The following is a 16,071-nucleotide window of genomic DNA, read 5'->3' as shown; positions in this document are numbered from 1 at the left end:
CAACGAGGAGAAAACGGCCGGCCGACCGTGATGCAGGACGGATCAATCCTGGCGAGCCAATGCGCCGCCAAGTGGAAAATTTACACATTAACATAATGCCGCAACTGGCTTTGGTGACCTCCAATGCGCGAGCGCAACTTATATTTTGAGGATAAATCAATGTATCGAGTGGCATGTTATAAAACATGTTTGATATGCTCTGATGATATATTTGATATTTGATGATATATTTTGATATTTGAGATCACATCTAACAATGGGCGTTTGCCTCCAGCTATACGATCGGCTGCGAGTAGCACACACCGAGTACTTCTCGGGGGGCCTTATTGCCGCTGCCCACGGCCGCCGTGTCTTCCCTCACCAGAGGTGTGCGCTCTGCACCCGGTGAGGGGTCTCGGGCGTTAAATAGAGACGCAACCCGATGTGGCAGCCTCCACGCGGCGGGTTGCGGGGTAAAAGCTAATAGCCACACGGAGCGACACGTAAGTATTTCACTGTTGTATTCACTAGATTTGATTACGTTGCAGAAACATGTCATGTGCTGTCACCTGCGCACTGCAGCTGCTTCCACTCCTTATCACGGCATGGCTTAGTGTCAGCCCGGAGGAAGACAAGAGGACGCACGAGCGCTGCGCTGGATTCTCCGACAGCATCTTCTTAGTCGCGATGGTGACTGATACAACCAGCGTCTTACGGGTAAGGCAAGAAATAAAGTATGGTTTGGTATGTGTTGAGTAGAGCTTCTGGGTAGGGTAGGGCAGTGTAGCGTATGGTAAGGTTGAGTGCATAAGGGGCCAGCATGCGAAGGACTCAAACAACCCGTAATCAGCACCAGCATACCATACAGTTTAAAGAATCAAATTTCACCTAACTCATACAAATAAAAATATTACCTCATACATCAAACTAATGGCCCCATTGAACAATAGCCATCGAAACGTACAGTTATCGCGTTCATCCATCCATCCATCCTGGGTAGGGCAGGGTATTGTAGTGTATGTTAAATTTGAGTGCATAAGGGCCCAACATCCGAAAGACTCAAACAACCCGGTAATCAGCACCAGCATACCATACAGTTCAATTAAAACCAAATGTCAAACTTCACATAGCTCATACAAATAAAAATAACCTCATACACCCAAACTAATGCCCCCATTAACAATATCTATCGAATCTATACAGTTATCGCGCAAACATGGCCATCTAGTCTATATTGAATTATAAGTTGTCTGTACGACGTGCATCCGTGTGTCATGACTTATGTGTCTTATTGCGCCTGCAAGGCGCCGCGTAGCGACGTGAAATTTGGCATGTCGAATCTGTGGGCGTGGGCGGCCTTTGTATTAAAATTTGGGGGTGATCGGCCCAGGGGTGCGCCGTCAGCACGCGCTCGCGTGCGCCATAGGGTTAACACGGGAAACGGTCAAATCGAAGATCGGGCGAAAACCGGCCTGCGGCGCCCGCTTCCCGGGCCCAAAACTCGGCGACAGATTGCCGTAGCGAGGTGGGGTTTCCACCACTGGATAGAGGAGAGATGGGCCTAGCGTATTGACATGGTTGCATAGTATAGCACGCGCCACGTGCAAGACAGCACCCCCGGTTGTGAAAAAATGACCGATTTCATGCATTGTGACGGGAAAATCGATGCCGCTGGAAAACGGCTTGACGGAATTAAATCGAAGTTGTATCATTTTGCAGATAAATGTATGTGTAATCAGATAATAGCAAACAAAAACTGATGCTCCGTACCATTTCCTTAATAATGAAAAATTAATTTGAAAATTTGATTCGCGCGGAGCGCGACGTCCTTTACAACATCAAAACGTATTGAAAACGCTGATCAATCGCTAAGAAACCTACATATTCGGAAAGAGCATTCTTTTCTGACCAATATCCACCCAAAACATTATCGAAAAGTCAATAAACTTTTGTGAAAATGACTCAAACAGACGACCGTGATTTGTTAACGTTACAGGTATTTTTCGACAAAATCCGATCGATGGCTTATGGCCGGCAAGTCATTCAACTTTTGACAATAGCTATCAAAGCATGGGCTGCAATGCACCGCCCGCCAAGGGGAATTCCAAACACTGAAAATAAGCGCCTACCAATAAACAGCACATTATTGTACTGGTAACTCAGCTACTACTGGGCCGATTGCGCTGAAACTTGGACTGTGGGTGGAGGGGGCACTCACCTGGCGATGCATGGTCATGTGTGACAGGTAGGGTGGATCGATTGCACGTGCGCACGTGAGGGGTCCACTTATACATCTCAAGAACGGCTGGGCCGATTTCGCTCAAATTTTGTTCACTGTTGGGGACAATTTAGAAAGGCGGCTGGCACAAGTCATCTGGAGTCTCAGTTAGCGCGTGCGCACGTGCAGCGGGCCGCTTTTATATCAAGAACGGCTGGGCCGATTGCGCTCAAATTTGGTACATTACTTTAATCGAGTATGAGAAGGGTAACTATGTGTCAGTTATTAGTAAGGTAGGGTATGGGTAGGTTAGGTTAGGGTAGCTTTGAGTTCGTTAAAGGCAAACATGAGAAAGGCTCTAACACCAACACCAGCACCGGCATAACATGCGTTCAAAAAAATATCCAACTCTGACAAATAAGACAAAATAAAAAATCACAAGTTCCCACACCCAACTATGCCCCATCAAAATGCATCTATCAAAACGCACAGTTATAGCGCACAAATATGCCATCTAGTCTATATTATGATTTATAACATGTCTGTACGACGTGCATCCGTGTGTCATGACTTATGTGTCTTATTGCGCCTGCAAGGCGCCGCGTAGCGACGTGAAATTTGGCATGTCGAATCTGTGGGCGTGGGCGGCCTTGTATTAAAATTTGGGCGTGATCGACCAGGGGTGCGCCGTCAGCACGCGCTCGCGTGCGCCATAGGGTTAACACGGAAACGGTCAAAACGAACCATCGTACGAAAACCGGCCTGCGGCGCCTGCGTCCCGGCTGTATAAGTCGGCAACGGGTGGGCGCAGCGAGAAGCGGTTTTCACCACTGGATAGAGGAGAGATGGAACTAGCGTATTGACATGGTTTCATAGTACAGCACGCGACACGTGCAAGGTAAAACCCACGGTTGTGAAAAAATGACCGATTTCGTGCATTGTGGAGAGAAAATCGATGCTGCTGGAAAACGGCTTGACGGAATGAAATCGGTGTTGTATCATTTTGTAGACAAATGTATGTGTAATCAGAGAATAGCAAACAAAAACTGATGATCCGTACCATTTCCTTAATAATGAAAAATTAATTTGAAAATTTGATTCGCGCGTAGCGCGACGTCCTTTACAACATCAAAACGTATTGAAAACGCTGATCAATCGCTATGAAACCTACATATTCGGAAAGAGCATTCTTTTCTGACCAATATCCACCCAAAATATTATCGAAAAGTCAATAAACTTTTGTGAAAATGACTCAAGCATGTGACCGTGTTTTGTTAACGTTACCGGTATTTTTCGACAAAATCCGATCGATGGCTTATGGCCGGCAAGTCATTCAACTTTTGACAATAGCTATCAAAGCATGGGCTGCAATGCACCGCCCGCCAAGGGGAATCCCAAACACTGAAAATAAGCGCCTACCAGTAAACAGCACATTTTTGTACTAGGAATAACTCAGCTGCTACTGGGCCGATTGCGCTGAAACTTGGACTGTGGGTGGAGGGGGCACTCATCTGGCGATGCATGGTCATGTGTGACAGGTAGGGTGGATCGATTGCACGTGCGCACGTGAGGGGTCCGCTTCTACATCTCAAGAACGGCTGGGCCGATTTCTCTCAAATTTTGTATACTGATAGGAACAGTTTAGAAAGGTGGCTGGCACAAGTCATCTGGAGTCTCAGCGCGTGCGCACGTGCAGTGGGCCAGTTTGATATCTCAAGAACGGCTGGGCCGATCGCGCTCAAATTTGGTACGTTACTTTAATCGAGTATGAGAAGGGTAACTACGTGTAGGTTATGAGTAAGGTGTGGGTAGGGTAGGGTAGGGTAGGGTAGGGTAGGGTAGGGTAGGGTAGGGTAGGGTAGGGTAGGGTAGGGTAGGGTAGGGTAGGGTAGGGTAGGGTAGGGTAGGGTAGGGTAGGGTAGGGTAGGGTAGGGTAGAGGTAGGGTATGTATATTTGTAGGTTATGTTAAGTTTGAGTGCATAAGGGCCCAACATCCGAAAGACTAAAACAACCCCGGGTAATCAGCACCAGCATACCATACAGTTCAGTTAAAACCAAATGTCAAACTTCACCTAGCTCATACAAATAAAAATATAACCTCATACACCCAAACTAATGCCCCCATTAACAATATCTATCGAATCTATACAGTTATCGCCCAAACATGGCCATCTAGGCCATGTTTGGGCGATACGGCGCACCCCTGATCGCACCAGGGGTGCGCCGTCAGCACGTGCAAAAGGGTGCTCTCATACGGTTAACACGGGGCTGGCTGACATGCAGATCGGACGAAAATTGGGCCTGCAGCGCTCCTTTCCCGAGCTTATTACTCGGCGAAACGAGGTCGTAGAGACATGCGGTTGCCACCACTGGATAGAGGAGAGATGGGCCTAGCGTATTGATATGGTTTCATAGTATAGCACGCGCCACGTGCAAGATAGCACCCCCGGTTGTTAAAAAATGACCGATTTCATGCATTGTGGGAAGAAAACCGATGTCGCTGGAAAACGGCTTGACGGAATGAAATCGGTGTTGTATCATTTTGCAGACAAATGTACGTGTAATAATAGGAAAGCAAATAAAAAGTGACGATCCGTACCATTTCTTTAATATTGAAAAATTAAATTAAAAATTTATTTCGCGCGAAGCGCGATGTCCTTTACAACATCAAAACGTATTGAAAACGCTGATCAATCGCTATGAAACCTACATATTCGGAAAGAGCATTCTTTTCTGACCAATATCCACCCAAAATATTATCGAAAAGTCAAAAAACTTATGTGAAAATGACTCAAGCATACGACCGTGTTTCGCTAGCGTCACGCTGTTTACGAAGGAATTTTAATTGATTGCGTCGATAAAGAAAAGTACCACAGCCCGCCCGGGAATCGAACCCGGGACCTAAGAGCTTAAAGCCGGATGCGCTACCGATCGCGCCAGAGCGGACTGACCTGATTGAGCTCCAATACCGGAGTAACTCAGATCTCGGTAACGATATGACGGAAATTTTAATATGGAGAGAGCAAGTGTTTTACGCATATAACTCATATGATTCCTTATATAACATTTTAGATATTTAAGTAGGTACACTTCAAGCTAAAATTTTATTTGCATAGCGTGAGAGATTTATTTATGAAAACTTGATCAAAATTTTAGTTCCCTTTTTAGCCACGACCTTGATTTGTCGCATAGCAACGGGACACGCAACAATGGTAAACAATTTCAGCAAGAGCAGTCTGTGAGTGAATGCACCACAGGCTCGAGTAATATGTTTCGCTGTTGGGATGACTATTGACTTTTCGAGAGGCGATCGTTTGAGTGAAATTTTGCGCCTATTTGTGCGTATGATCTGCGCTCACTTGATTGTCTCAGTAAGCCCTGATGTGAATTTCCTTGCTCAACGGCTGATCATTGAAACTTTGCGAGGAGTTATTTGATTGAGTAATTCGAGTCATTCGGGTAGATACCATACCTGCCGTTAGCTTGATTACTCATAAGTTGTCCAAAAGCATCATCTACTGTCTGCACTTTTACCCAGCTAACTTAGACAGCCATGCCGCGTCATGACCGTGGCAGTGCTGCTCGGGCGGCAAATGCCGCGGCCCAGCGCCGGCGGCGTGAACGGATGGCTCAGGCCAGGAGGGAGGCCGAGGCGCTCCGTAACGCCGAGCGGGAAAGACAGCGACGGGCGGCCTTCGATGAGGCACAAAGAGAAGCGGACGCCGAACGGCAGCGACAGCGGCGGGCCGCCATGGATGACGCTGAGAGAGAAGCGCACGCTGAACGGCAGCGACAGCGAAGGGCTGTCATGGATGACGCCGAGAGAGAAGCGGACGCTGAAAGGCAGCGACAGCGGCGTGCCGCCCTCGATGACGCTGGGCGCCTGGCAGAGGCCGAGAGGCAGCGACAGCGACGGGCTGACATGCCCAACGAGGTACGTGACGCGGAACGGGCGGCCGACGCGAGGGGCCACATGGAGGGGCGCCGCAGAGTCGACCGGGCCAATCGAGCCGCCTGTGACGCCGACTCTGTGCTGTCCGGTCGCCAGCCGGTGGCCAGGCTCGACACGGGGGCACGCGACACGGTATGTCCGCACTGCGGCGCCCTCCTCTGGCGAGAGGAGCGGGCCACTCTGTGCTGTTCGGGGGGAAAGGTAAACCTAGATCCCCTGCCCGCCCCGCCACCGCTGCTCCGTGAACTGTGGACGGGCGACACGCTGGAGGCACGCACATTCAGACAGCACTCCCGGCGCCTGAACACGGCGCTGTCGCTGGCGTCTATGATGACACGGGAGGTGAGGCCGGCGGACGGTGGGTATGCACCATCAGTGATCATTCAAGGTAGGTTGTACCACCGCGTCGGTCCGCTGCAGGCCAGAGACGGGGAGCGGCCGTCGTTCGCCCAGATTTATGTGAATGACCCGGACTGTGACGACCCGGCGGCCGAGGCCGCGCTGCGTCTAGGACACGTGCCGCTGCCCCGCGGCACCCGGGAGCCGGAGCGGGCGCGCCTGCTGACGCTGCTCGAACAGCTGCAGGTCCTGCTGCGTCAGGTAAATCCCTATGTGCAGGACTTTATCCACGCCGCCGAGCTGCCGGAGGAGGAGGTTCAGCAGCAGAGACTGGTGGTAAGTGCCGACGCCCGCCCGGCCGACCAGCACCCCCGACGGTACAACCGCGCCGAGGGGTTCCGGGAGGTGGCCGTGCTGATGGACGAGGAGCCCGTCCATCAGGACATCGTGCTGCGTCGCCGTGCCGATGCCGAAGGTCCGTTCCTCCAGACGGTAAATGAGACGCACCGGGCGTTTGAGGCTCTGCACTTTGTGCTCCTTCTGCCGTTTGGCACAGACGGCTGGCAGCCCGACCTACGGCAGGCGGTGGCAAACGGGCGCGGGGACGTGAGGGGCGTGTCGCTGATGCAGTACTACGCTCATCGGCTGCAGCTGCGACCCGACCTCGATGACTCACTGTTCCGCGCAGGACGCCTGTTTCAGGAGTACGTGTGCATGGCTTTTGCGCGCGTAGAGACCCAGCGTCTGCTGTACCTGGCTCGGAACCAGGCCGGCCTGCGTGCCGAGCTGTACCAGCGCCTCCAGGACGCGCTGCCGGGGGACGCCGAAAGGGAGCTGGCCGGCGGAGACCGCGTCGGTCAGCGTGTCATCCTGCCGGCTTCCTTCACCGGCGGGCCCCGGTACTACCAGCGCAGGTGAATTATTTACGAGCGCGTTACATTGCTTATTATGTAGAAATCGGTTGTTGAATCAAATGTTTAACCCGTGCCCTGTTGGGGGGGGGGGGGGAAAGTGTGATTTTGAACAGCCCCCCCCCCCCGCCCCGCTGGGGTTTTTCGTGAATATCTCAAAAATTGTTGCCACCGTTTTTGGTACACATCATAATGCATCTATTCTGCATGTGTTGTGAAAATTGCATACCAAGATCACTCAAGGTCAGGTCACCAGGTCATGTCAAATGACTTTAGTTACAAATAGAGCCTCGCCGAAAAAAACATCGTGTAGGTCGTTACGAGACGAAGCCAACGGTACCCGGTTTTAAGGTCATAGGTCAAATGGTGACCTCTGAGGTCAGTTCAATTACCCAAAAGTCGGGAAAACCGGGACCTGTTAGAACGTCGTAAAGTGTGGCTGTTATGGGGTTTTCCGGGGTGGTTATCTCGAATATCATATTAGTTTTGATCGCAATGATGTCTTCATGCATTAAGGTCAGGTCGGGTCAGGTCAGGTCAGGTCAACCAGTAGGTGTTCTGCCGGGTATTCGCGGTAGGTGTCAACCGTCTCTGTCAGCTTCATAACATGTTCCGAAATCCGAAGGCACCAAAACTACTTCGTACATGTTCAAATGGTCGCTAAATTCGAATTCAGCTCCAAAGAATAGCTAGCCTCGAAACATGTAAAACTCGAAAAGTGAGCCGAGGTCATCAAAGGTCAATGACCTGACCTGACCTTCAGGTGACTTTGATACCCACCCTAATGCCTGGGACCAACATCATATCACATTGTTTGAACGCTTGAAACCACGAAAAGACTGCAAACGCGCGGCTAATGCGAGCCGACATACTCCGAATCGCGATTCCGGCCAAACATGGTCTCGAAAAGTAGGTCACAGGTCAAAGGTCATTTGGGTCAGGGTCATGAAATTTTCATGATATGACCGTGTTCATGTAACTACGGATATTCTGGGCTCTCGAGAACGGAAGGGCTCTATTTTGAATACTGATGACGTCACATTTGTGTCGTGAGGTCACGAAAGGCCACAATTCCAAAGAGCCACACAATCTCATCCCCCCTCTCTCTCTCCCCCCAACCAATTGGTCGCGTTGTGATAGGTGTATATGTCAGCCTTTAGATAGGATTTTTGCGATACTTCATTTCCTCATTTGGTGTTTTACCTTTGTCTCAATGAATCAGGTACCAAGACGCCATGGCCATCGTGCGAGTGTACGGCAGGCCGACGTACTTCGTGACGTTCACCTGCAACCCAAACTGGCCTGAGATCCAGGCGGCGCTCCTGCCCGGCCAGGATGCGCAGTCCCGCCCCGATCTGGTGGCCAGGGTGTTCCACCTAAAGCTGAAGGCCCTGCTGAAGGAGCTCACCACCAGCGGCATCTTCGGACGCTGTGTCTCCATGCTGATGGTGGTCGAGTTCCAAAAACGAGGTGAGTAGGCACTAAAGGTTTGTGTTCGTGTGTGTGTGGGGGGGGGGGAGGAGGGAGTGTGAAGAAAACCAATACAGCTCATCATGCATCAATTTTACGTCGTGTGCATAATTTTAGCGCTCAGGTCACTTAGGTCAGGTCGAACTTACAAGTCTAAACCGCAAGATTTTTTTTCAGAATCGCAACATCTGCCCAGTTGCAATGAGCAAAGTGCAGCTTATGGCCAGCAGTGGCCCGAAAGGTCATGTTGGTTCATAAAAAGTCACCACATGACTTTGACCTGAAGTCAATTTTTTAAGGTCCTATTCTATCTCAATCGCCGCTTAAAACATTATTTACTTTCCCTGCAGGTCTGCCGCACGGCCATATCCTGGTCATCGTCCGGCAGGAGGACCGCCCGCGGACTGCCGACGATGTAGACGCGGTGATCACGGCGGAACTGCCCGACCCAGCCAGGTCAGACCAGGCGCGCCGCCTGCACGAGATCGTGGTGAGTACCATGGTACACCGCCAGTGCGGCGCCGCCAACCCGACGGCCGCCTGCATGGATGGCGGCCGCTGCTCCAAGGGCTTTCCCAAGCCGTTCGCCAACGAGACAGAGTGGCGGGATGACCATCCGTACCCTGTCTACAGGCGGCGACCGGCAGCCGAGGGCGGCCAGGAGTTTGTGCGTGACGGGCGGCTCATCACCAACCAGTGGGTGGTACCCTTCTCTCCATACCTGTCCCTGAAATATGAGGCTCACGTGAACGTGGAGGTGTGCTGTTCGGTGCAGAGTGTCAAGTATCTTTTCAGGTACATCTACAAGGGCCCGGACCGCCAGATGGTGCGCGCTGACAACCTGATCGGCGGCGATGACGAGATCGCAGAGTACCAGGACATGCGCTCGATCGGTGCCAGTGAAGCCTGCTGGCGTCTGTTCGACATGCCGATGAGCCAGCGGCAGCCGAACGTGGTCGCTCTACAGGTGCACCTCGAGGATCACCAGCTGGTGTACTTCGAGCCGGGACAGGAGCGGCAGGCGGCTCAGGCCGCCCGACGCACCCATCTCACCGCCTGGCTGGAGTATAACCGGGAGTCGGCCGCCGCCGACCCGGACTGCCGCCGACTGCTCTACCCGGACTTCCCGTCGCGGTATACCTGGCAGGCCGGCCAGAAGGTGTGGCGCAAACGGCGCCAACAGCAGGCGGCAGAGGCAATCGGCCGCGTGGTGAGCCTCTCACCACGTCACGGCGACGTGTTCTACCTCCGCGTGCTGCTGCACCACGTCGCGGGGGCGGCGTCCTTTGAGGAGCTGCGCACCGTGGACGGCGTGGTCTGTGCCACCTATCGTGAGGCGTGCTGCCTGCGTGGCCTTCTGCAGGACGACCGCGAGTGGGAGGTGACGATGGAGGACGCGGCGCACGCACAGATGCCGGCTCAAATCCGGCGCCTCTTCGTGACGCTGCTGCTCTTCTGCGCACCAGCCGATCCGTCAGAGCTGTTCCGGCGTCACCTGGACGCCATGTCTGATGACTTCGGCCGTCGTCATCGCGACCTGCCGGACGAGCTGCGCGCTGCACTAACACTGGTGGACCTGGAGCGGCAGCTACAGCAGGCCGGCAAAGAGCTCCGAGACTTCGGTCTGCCGGAGGTGACGCCCGATCAGCGGGCGCGGGCAGCTGAGCTGCAGCAGGCCGCCGAGCTGCGCCAGCTGCCGCGGCTCATTCAAGAGGAGCTGGAATATGACGCAGCAGCGCTCAGAGACCAGGTGGCCATCCAGCTGCCCACTCTGCTGCCGCCGCAGCGCCACGTCTTCGACCTGGTAATGACGGCCGTCGACGGGCGGCGTCCGCTGGCCGTGTTCGTGGACGCCGCTGGTGGCACCGGAAAGACGTACGTCTTCAACACGCTGCTGGCGGCGGTGCGCTCGCAGGGTATGGTAGCGCTCGCAGTGGCCTTCAGTGGAATTGCTGCCACTCTGCTGGACGGCGGGCGCACATACCACTCGCGTTTCAAGGCACCGCTGCAGGTGGACGCGACATCAACGTGCGCCATCAGCGCGCAGAGCCCGCTGGCGGAGCTCATCCGACGGACGGCGCTCATCGTGTGGGACGAGGCCCCCATGGCCCACCGTCACCACCTGGAGGCGTTCGACCGCACGCTGCGTGACGTCACTGGCAGCGAGGAGCCGTTCGGCGGAAAAGTCCTCGTGCTGGGCGGGGATTTCCGCCAAATTCTCCCAGTCATCAGGTAACTAACAACAACAGGCGTTCAGTGTGTATGAGAAAAAAAATGTATATACAATTATAATAGCTGTGGTACGTTTGTTATTATTAGTGTGTAATTGAATGCAACTGATATAATGCTCTTCGGCCCAATCGCATTATTGCAGTTTAACATGTGAAATAAGTCGGAGCCATGAACATTCAACCGCTATGCCTTCAAAACGTATTCACTCATTTATATCGATGCCAGCGTCGTAAACACACTGCCGCAGCGGATTGATCGTAGACCGCATGCTTTGTGGTTTCTTTGGCTTCGCCCTGGTGGGAGGGGCTTTTTGACCACACTCGCCAGTTTACACTCACACTCGCCCACACAGTGAGCCCAGTAAAGAAATATGGGCTAAATTTGCTATGGCCGAAAATAAATCCATTGTGCATCGTGTGAGTTATTTCTTACATCCGGTCACATAAGGTCAACAGGTTTCCAGATTAAGATTAAGACGGGTCATCCAGCAGTTTTTGCGATAACTTTAAGTAAACATGTTAGAGCGATGCAAACACGTTAGTCAGATGGATTCAGTTAAACGATACAAATTGACAGTTATTATGACACATGACCTTTACCGGTAGGGTCACGACCTCGACCCTAGGTCAGATTTTGTAGTCGGTCTTTTGAGGTGAGATTATGCTTCATTTGACGCGTCTCAACGAGCGGAATGCGTCGCTGATAAAATCGACAATACAACCTTGATGAAAAAGTTTCGCAGAAAAACGGTTCCCGAAAAAATTTATGCTTTAGTTTTTCCCCTGTGGCTTAGACCCCCACCAGGGCGCCGGCTAAGCAGCCATTTCTTAGCATTAGTGGCCGTCTCGGCGCGTTTTTATATGCATATTATTGTCCGTTTCAGGCACGGTACCCGCGCACAGGTGGTGGACGCCTGTCTGCGACGGTCAGCGCTGTGGCGTCACTTCATTGTGGCGCCGCTGCTGGAGAACATGCGGGCGCGGCGGGCAGCCGGGCCGGACGGTCCAGAGCTGCGGGCGTTCTGTGACTGGCTGCTCGAGCTGGGAGAGGGACGCGCAGAGGGCCCCGAGGATGGGTTTGTTCAGCTGCCCCCGCACCTGGTGATGGACGCCGATATCGACGCTGTCATTGACTGGGTGTTTGATGACCTGGCAGGGCGACACGGCGACCGGGAGTGGATGGCGTCGCGGGCTGTGCTCGCGCCGCGAAACACTCGGGTCGACGAGCTGAACGCCGCAGTCACCGAGCGCTTCCCCGGAGAGGCCGTCCGCCTGCTGAGCGCCGACAGTCTGGTGGAGGAGGCCGAGCAGCTGGATATTCCACATGAGTATCTAAACACTCTGTGCGCTCCCGGCTTCCCACCTCACTGCTTGATGATCAAGCCAGGCATGCCACTCATGCTACTTCGTAATCTGTCCGCCACTGACGGACTGTGCAATGGCACGCGACTTATCGCTGGTCGTATCATCAGCCCGCGACTCATGGAGGCCACCATCGCCTGCGGCAAAAACGCCGGAAGGCAAGTGCTTATTCCACGGCTCCCACTCCAGCCCCCGGATGACGCGTTTCCCTTCCGCTGGGAGCGTCGCCAGTTCCCCGTGCGGCCAGGTTTCGCCATGACGGTGAACAAAGCCCAGGGGCAGACGCTCGGTCGGGTCGCGGTCTTTCTGGAGGAGCCAGTATTCAGCCACGGGCAGCTGTACGTGGCTGCATCGCGGGTCGGCCGGCCGGCGGATCTGAGGATCGCGCTGCCCAGAGGTGGCCAAGGCGCAACACCCAATGTGGTGTACACGGAGGTGATGGGCCGAGGTGATGGCCGGTAGATCAGCGGGTCGCAGAGGCGACGGGTAGCCAGAGCGCTACGAGCAACGTGGAGAGGAGGAGCGAGGAGCAACGAGGAGAAAACGGCCGGCCGACCGTGATGCAGGACGGATCAATCCTGGCGAGCCAATGCGCCGCCAAGTGGAAAATTTACACATTAACATAATGCCGCAACTGGCTTTGGTGACCTCCAATGCGCGAGCGCAACTTATATTTTGAGGATAAATCAATGTATCGAGTGGCATGTTATAAAACATGTTTGATATGCTCTGATGATATATTTGATATTTGATGATATATTTTGATATTTGAGATCACATCTAACAATGGGCGTTTGCCTCCAGCTATACGATCGGCTGCGAGTAGCACACACCGAGTACTTCTCGGGGGGCCTTATTGCCGCTGCCCACGGCCGCCGTGTCTTCCCTCACCAGAGGTGTGCGCTCTGCACCCGGTGAGGGGTCTCGGGCGTTAAATAGAGACGCAACCCGATGTGGCAGCCTCCACGCGGCGGGTTGCGGGGTAAAAGCTAATAGCCACACGGAGCGACACGTAAGTATTTCACTGTTGTATTCACTAGATTTGATTACGTTGCAGAAACATGTCATGTGCTGTCACCTGCGCACTGCAGCTGCTTCCACTCCTTATCACGGCATGGCTTAGTGTCAGCCCGGAGGAAGACAAGAGGACGCACGAGCGCTGCGCTGGATTCTCCGACAGCATCTTCTTAGTCGCGATGGTGACTGATACAACCAGCGTCTTACGGGTAAGGCAAGAAATAAAGTATGGTTTGGTATGTGTTGAGTAGAGCTTCTGGGTAGGGTAGGGCAGTGTAGCGTATGGTAAGGTTGAGTGCATAAGGGGCCAGCATGCGAAGGACTCAAACAACCCGTAATCAGCACCAGCATACCATACAGTTTAAAGAATCAAATTTCACCTAACTCATACAAATAAAAATATTACCTCATACATCAAACTAATGGCCCCATTGAACAATAGCCATCGAAACGTACAGTTATCGCGTTCATCCATCCATCCATCCTGGGTAGGGCAGGGTATTGTAGTGTATGTTAAATTTGAGTGCATAAGGGCCCAACATCCGAAAGACTCAAACAACCCGGTAATCAGCACCAGCATACCATACAGTTCAATTAAAACCAAATGTCAAACTTCACATAGCTCATACAAATAAAAATATAACCTCATACACCCAAACTAATGCCCCCATTAACAATATCTATCGAATCTATACAGTTATCGCGCAAACATGGCCATCTAGTCTATATTATGAATTATAAGTTGTCTGTACGACGTGCATCCGTGTGTCATGACTTATGTGTCTTATTGCGCCTGCAAGGCGCCGCGTAGCGACGTGAAATTTGGCATGTCGAATCTGTGGGCGTGGGCGGCCTTTGTATTAAAATTTGGGGGTGATCGGCCCAGGGGTGCGCCGTCAGCACGCGCTCGCGTGCGCCATAGGGTTAACACGGGAAACGGTCAAATCGAAGATCGGGCGAAAACCGGCCTGCGGCGCCCGCTTCCCGGGCCCAAACTCGGCGACAGATTGCCGTAGCGAGGTGGGGTTTCCACCACTGGATAGAGGAGAGATGGGCCTAGCGTATTGACATGGTTGCATAGTATAGCACGCGCCACGTGCAAGACAGCACCCCCGGTTGTGAAAAATGACCGATTTCATGCATTGTGACGGGAAAATCGATGCCGCTGGAAAACGGCTTGACGGAATTAAATCGAAGTTGTATCATTTTGCAGATAAATGTATGTGTAATCAGATAATAGCAAACAAAAACTGATGCTCCGTACCATTTCCTTATAATGAAAAATTAATTTGAAAATTTGATTCGCGCGGAGCGCGACGTCCTTTACAACATCAAAACGTATTGAAAACGCTGATCAATCGCTAAGAAACCTACATATTCGGAAAGAGCATTCTTTTCTGACCAATATCCACCCAAAACATTATCGAAAAGTCAATAAACTTTTGTGAAAATGACTCAAACAGACGACCGTGATTTGTTAACGTTACAGGTATTTTTCGACAAAATCCGATCGATGGCTTATGGCCGGCAAGTCATTCAACTTTTGACAATAGCTATCAAAGCATGGGCTGCAATGCACCGCCCGCCAAGGGAATTCCAAACACTGAAAATAAGCGCCTACCAATAAACACACATTATTGTACTGGGAATAACTCAGCTACTACTGGGCCGATTGCGCTGAAACTTGGACTGTGGGTGGAGGGGGCACTCACCTGGCGATGCATGGTCATGTGTGACAGGTAGGGTGGATCGATTGCACGTGCGCACGTGAGGGGTCCACTTATACATCTCAAGAACGGCTGGGCCGATTTCGCTCAAATTTTGTTCACTGTTGGGGACAATTTAGAAAGGCGGCTGGCACAAGTCATCTGGAGTCTCAGTTAGCGCGTGCGCACGTGCAGCGGGCCGCTTTTATATCAAGAACGGCTGGGCCGATTGCGCTCAAATTTGGTACATTACTTTAATCGAGTATGAGAAGGGTAACTATGTGTCAGTTATTAGTAAGGTAGGGTATGGGTAGGTTAGGTTAGGGTAGCTTTGAGTTCGTTAAAGGCAAACCATGAGAAAGGCTCTAACAACCAACAACCAGCACCGGCATAACATGCCGTTCAAAAAAATATCCAACTCTGACAAAATAAGACAAATAAAAATCACAAGTTCCCACACCCAAACTAATGCCCCATCAAATGCATCTATCAAAACGCACAGTTATAGCGCAAAATATGCCATCTAGTCTATATTATTTATAACATGTCTGTACGACGTGCATCCGTGTGTCATGACTTATGTGTCTTATTGCGCCTGCAAGGCGCCGCGTAGCGACGTGAAATTTGGCATGTCGAATCTGTGGGCGTGGGCGGCCTTTGTATTAAATTTGGGCGTGATCGGACCAGGGGTGCGCCGTCAGCACGCGCTCGCGTGCGCCATAGGGTTAACACGGGAAACGGTCAAAACGAACATCGTACGAAAAACCGGCCTGCGGCGCCTGCTTCCCGGCTGTATAAGTCGGCAACGGTGGGCGCAGCGAGAAGCGGTTTTCACCACTGGATAGAGGAGAGATGGAACTAGCGTATTGACATGGTTTCATAGTA

At 52.2% G+C, this 16,071-nt stretch overlaps 1 protein-coding gene across 1 annotated transcript; it reads left to right on the top strand.

Moving 5' to 3' along the window:
• Positions 1 to 5,823: 5,823 nt before the first annotated feature.
• LOC122376648 lies at positions 5,824 to 12,925 on the top strand. Its single transcript, XM_043356551.1, has 4 exons — positions 5,824 to 7,403; positions 8,623 to 8,870; positions 9,221 to 11,102; positions 11,986 to 12,925. Exons 1-4 carry the CDS (start codon positions 5,824 to 5,826, stop codon positions 12,923 to 12,925), a joined length of 4,650 nt encoding a protein of 1,549 aa, XP_043212486.1.
• The last annotated feature ends 3,146 nt before the right edge of the window (positions 12,926 to 16,071 follow it).

The sequence above is a fragment of the Amphibalanus amphitrite genome, unplaced genomic scaffold, assembly GCF_019059575.1.
Source record: "Amphibalanus amphitrite isolate SeventyFive unplaced genomic scaffold, NRLGWU_Aamphi_draft 002224F_arrow, whole genome shotgun sequence".
In the NCBI taxonomy this organism is placed as follows: Eukaryota; Metazoa; Arthropoda; class Thecostraca; order Balanomorpha; family Balanidae; genus Amphibalanus; species Amphibalanus amphitrite.
Note: the sequence above shows the minus strand (reverse complement) of the source record. Positions and strands in the feature narration are given on the sequence as shown.